Source organism: Solanum lycopersicum, chromosome 3, assembly GCF_036512215.1.
Source record: "Solanum lycopersicum chromosome 3, SLM_r2.1".
Classification (NCBI taxonomy): domain Eukaryota; kingdom Viridiplantae; phylum Streptophyta; class Magnoliopsida; order Solanales; family Solanaceae; genus Solanum; species Solanum lycopersicum.
The window spans coordinates 36,166,287-36,170,523 of record NC_090802.1 but is presented as its reverse complement, the minus strand read 5'-3'; the positions used below and the strand labels follow the sequence as shown (position 1 = coordinate 36,170,523).

The following is a 4,237-nucleotide window of genomic DNA, read 5'->3' as shown; positions in this document are numbered from 1 at the left end:
AGGAAACTTATTTTTGTTTATTCTTTCTCATCGTGCGTGGTTACCTTTTTTAGTACTAAGTTGTTGTATACTCTTTTGACAGATGACGAGGACTAGAACTAATGTTACTGGTTGTAGAGGGGAGGCACTTCCCGAGGTGGTTGTTGAGGCCCCAGCTAGGGGTAAGGGTATAGCTCGAGCTAAAGGTCGTACTCGTGGTACAACAGTAGCTAGAGTTCATGGCCATGGAGCAGTACCAGAGAGAGGTCGTGCTAGAGAGGTCTCTTCAGAATCTCAGATTGATGGTAGAGGAAACCAGGGTCCTCCAGAGCCTGTAGTCAGACCTTTGCTTCAGGATATACTATTTAGGGTGTTAAGCTTGATTGAGGGCTTTTCTTAGGGTGTTGGTGCGACCGCCACACCACATGACTCTCGTACTAGAGAGGGGGCTCAGACCCAAGAGCAGCAACAAGCTCAAGTTGTTCAGGATGCGGTGGGGAAAATACTAGTAGATCCCGCTGTTAAGAATGATGTTGCACCAGCAGTTGGGGGTCAAGTTGAACCGGTGGTTGTTCTGACAGAGGATGAGCATCGTAGGTATGAGAGATTTTGAAAGATGGACCCACCTCAGTTTCAGGATGGGAAGAGCAAGGATGCTCATGAGTTTCTAACTACCTGCCGAGAGTTACTAAAGGTGGTTGGTTTAGCTGAGTCACATGGGGTTCGATATGCTACACTCCAGCTTCGTGGACCAGCGAGAGACTGGTGGAGGACTTATTCGGGTGTTTTGCCAGTTGGATCTCCTCCTGTGACTTGGGAGAATTTCTCTAGTGCATTCCAAGATTTTTTTTATCCCTTGGAGTGTGAGAGAGGAAAGTCGCTTGAGGTTTGAGAGTCTAAGACATGATGGTTTATCGATTACAAAGTATGAGGCGCGTTTTTTCTAGTTGTCTAGGCATGCGTTGGCCATTATTCCAAATGACACGGAGAGGATCCACAGATTTGTGAGGGGATTGACTTTCTCTATTAGGTCAGCTGTGTTTCGGGCATCTAGGGTGAGAGCTTCTTTCCAGTCCATTGTGAGCGCCGCCAAAGAGGCGGAATTGATGGATAGAGAGGAGTTTGGGGACCCTAAAAGGGCCCGTATATCATGTCAGTTTTATGGTGTCTCATCTGGAGCTAGGGGATCACAAAGAGTGAGTGATTCTTTTCAGCAGCGGGGAGCTATTCATGCATCTATGCCGACATTTGAGGGTGAACAAACATCTAGGGGTCTTATAGCCCGGGTCAGGGCTCGTACAGTTCTCAGCAGTGACCTATAGGATGAGGCAATTATAGTGGGTTTTTCAGGGTCCACACAGAAGTTTCCAGTCGAATATTTTGTTTTACTTGTGGAGATCCCAATAACCTAATACGGCAGTGTACTTCTCAAATGGGTTGTGTTGGGCCTCGATCTAATTTTTCATTCCAGACTAGACCACCAACACCACAAGGTAGAGGTCTTGGCAGAGTTCAATCAGGTAGAGGTGATAGAGTTTCTAGCAGTGGTGTTGCAGCTTAGCAGAGTGGGGGTAGAGGTACCACCTAAGCTGGAGGTGGATGAGGAGGCCACTGCTATGATTTCCCGGGGATACCTGAGGCAGAGACCTCTAATGCTGTTATTACAGGTATCATCCTAGCATGCCATCGACCTGCGTCTTTGTTGCTTGATTCAGGTTCTACATTCTCTTATGTGTTTACGTATTTTGCTGCTGAATTTGATATGATATGTGATAGTATGACTGTACCTATTCGTGTTTCACACCCGTGGGTAAGCCCTTAGAGGTGGATCGAGTGTATCGATCCTGTCTTGTTTCTTTGGCTAGGTAGGACACTTGGGTAGACTTAATCATTCTGGGGATATAGACGTTGATGTTATCTTGGGTATGGATTGCCTTTCTCCTTATCACGATGTCCTTGATTGTAATGCTATGATTGTGACTTTAGAAATGCCTGGTGTTCCGAGGGTTGAGTGGAAGAGTGTTAGTGGTTCTTATCCTAGCAAGGTCATCTCTTTTATCCATGATCATAGATTGGTGGAGACTGGGTGTTTGTCTTACTTAGCTTTTATTCAGGATACTAGCTTTGAACCACCTTTCATGGACTCTGTTCCCGTGGTTCAGGAGTTTCCCGACGTATTTCCTTCTGATCTTCAAAGTGTTCCTCCCAATAGGGATATCAATTTTGATATTGATTTAGAGATGAGCACTAAGCCTATTTCTATCCCTCCATATTGTATGGCCCCAGCAGAGTTAAGTTAATTGAAGGATCCGTTGCAGGATTTATTGAGTAAGGGTTTTATTCGCCCTAGTGTATCACCTTGGGGTGCACCTCTATTGTTTGTGAAGAAAAAGGATAGGTCTATGAGGATGTGTATTGATTACAGACAGTTGAACAAAGTAACAGTGAAGAATAAGTATTCCCTTCCGCGTTTTGATAACTTATTTGATCAATTACAGGGAGCATAATTCTTCTCTAAGATTGATTTGAGGTTTAGGTATCATCAGTTGAATATTAGGGCATCAGATATCCCTAAAACACCTTTTTGGACCCGGTATGGGCATTATGAGTTCCTAGTGATGTCCTTCGGATAGACTAATGCCCCTGCAACATTCATGGAGTTGATGAATGAGGTGTTCCAACCATACCTTGATTCTTTTGTGATTGTTTCCATCGATGACATCTTGGTTTACTCCAAGACTGAGAAGGACCATGTCCGACACCTAAGGATTGTACTTCAGAGGTTGAGAGAAGAGAAGTTGCATGCCAAGTTCTCAAAGTGTTAGTTCTGACTTACTTCAGTGACATTATTAGGATAAGTGTTGTCCAAGAAGGGGATTAGAGTAGATCCGGCCAAGATTGAGGCAGTTAGAGGCTGGACGCAATGTACTTTACCTATCGAGATTCAGAGTTTTTTGGGATTGACAGTCTATTATCGATAATTTGTTCAGAGTTTATCTACTATTGCAGCTCCATTAACTAGGTTGACTCGACAGGATGTGTGTTTTCAGTGGTGTGATGAATGTGATCAGAGCTTTCAAAAACTCAAGACTTTGTTGACCTCAGCTCCTGTGTTGACTATACTTGAGAAGGGTGTAGACTTTACAGTATATTGTGATGCTTCAGGAGTTTGATTGGGTGGTGTGTTGATGCAGAAGGGGAAAGTGATTGCTTATGCTTCTAGGTAATTGAAGTCTCATGAGAAGAACTACCCTACTTATGACTTGGAGTTGGCGGGTGTGGTATTTGTACTTAAGTTATGGCGTCATTATTTGTATCGGGTGCATTGTGAGATGTTCACTGATCATCGGAGTCTTCAGTATATCTTTAGTCAGAGGGATTTAAACTTGAGGCATTCGAGATGACTTGAGTTACTAAAGGACTATGATGTGACCATTCTGTATAATCCGGGGAAGGCCAATGTTGTGGTCGATGCTTTGCGTAGGAAGACTCCTAGCATGGGGAGTCTTGTATCTCTTAGTATTGAGGACAGACAATTGGTTAGAGGTGTTCAGATGTTATCGAACATTCTTGTTCGATTGCAGATTTCAGAAGAGAGTGATGGGGTTATTGCTTTTATTGAGGCTCGGTCTTCTTTAGTCGAGCAGATCCGTGCACACCAATTTAATGATGAAAAGTTATGTCTCATTCGAGACAAAGTATTGAGAGGGGAATCTAAGGAGTCTATCCTTGATTTTGATGGTGTTGTGAGGATCGAAGGTAGGATTTTTGTGCCCAAGATAGGCGATTTGATTAGATTGATTCTTGAGGAGGCCTATTGTTGTCGGTATTCCATCCATCTATGAGCGGTGAAGATGTATCATGATCCAAGTCAGCATTACTGGTGGTGTGGGATGAAGAGAGATATTACAGACTTTGTTTTGAGGTGTTTAACTTGCCAGCAAGTCAAGTGTGAGCACCAGCGGCCCGGGAGTGTATCTCAGCGGATGCCTATTCCTACTTGGAAGTGGGAGCGAATTACTGTGGACTTTGTTGTGGGTTTGCCTACCACAGTGGGTTGTTATTACTCTATTTGGGTTGTTGTTGATAGGCTGACCAAGTCTGCCACTTCATTCGGGTTCGGGTGAAGTATACGGTAGAAAAAGTTAGCCGAGCTATATATCAGTCAGATTGTGAGACTACATGGGAGTTCTGATTTCTATCATATAAGATCAAGGTTCACTATTTACTTCTCATGTCTGGAAGGCATTACAACATG

At 43.8% G+C, this 4,237-nt stretch overlaps 1 protein-coding gene across 1 annotated transcript; it reads left to right on the top strand.

Annotated features, from left to right (window-relative positions):
• Positions 1-595: 595 nt before the first annotated feature.
• Positions 596-2,279, top strand: LOC138347553 (uncharacterized). The gene is made up of 4 exons (XM_069295849.1): positions 596-865; positions 927-1,265; positions 1,536-1,646; positions 1,845-2,279. Exons 1-4 carry the CDS (start codon positions 596-598, stop codon positions 2,277-2,279), a joined length of 1,155 nt encoding a protein of 384 aa, XP_069151950.1.
• The last annotated feature ends 1,958 nt before the right edge of the window (positions 2,280-4,237 follow it).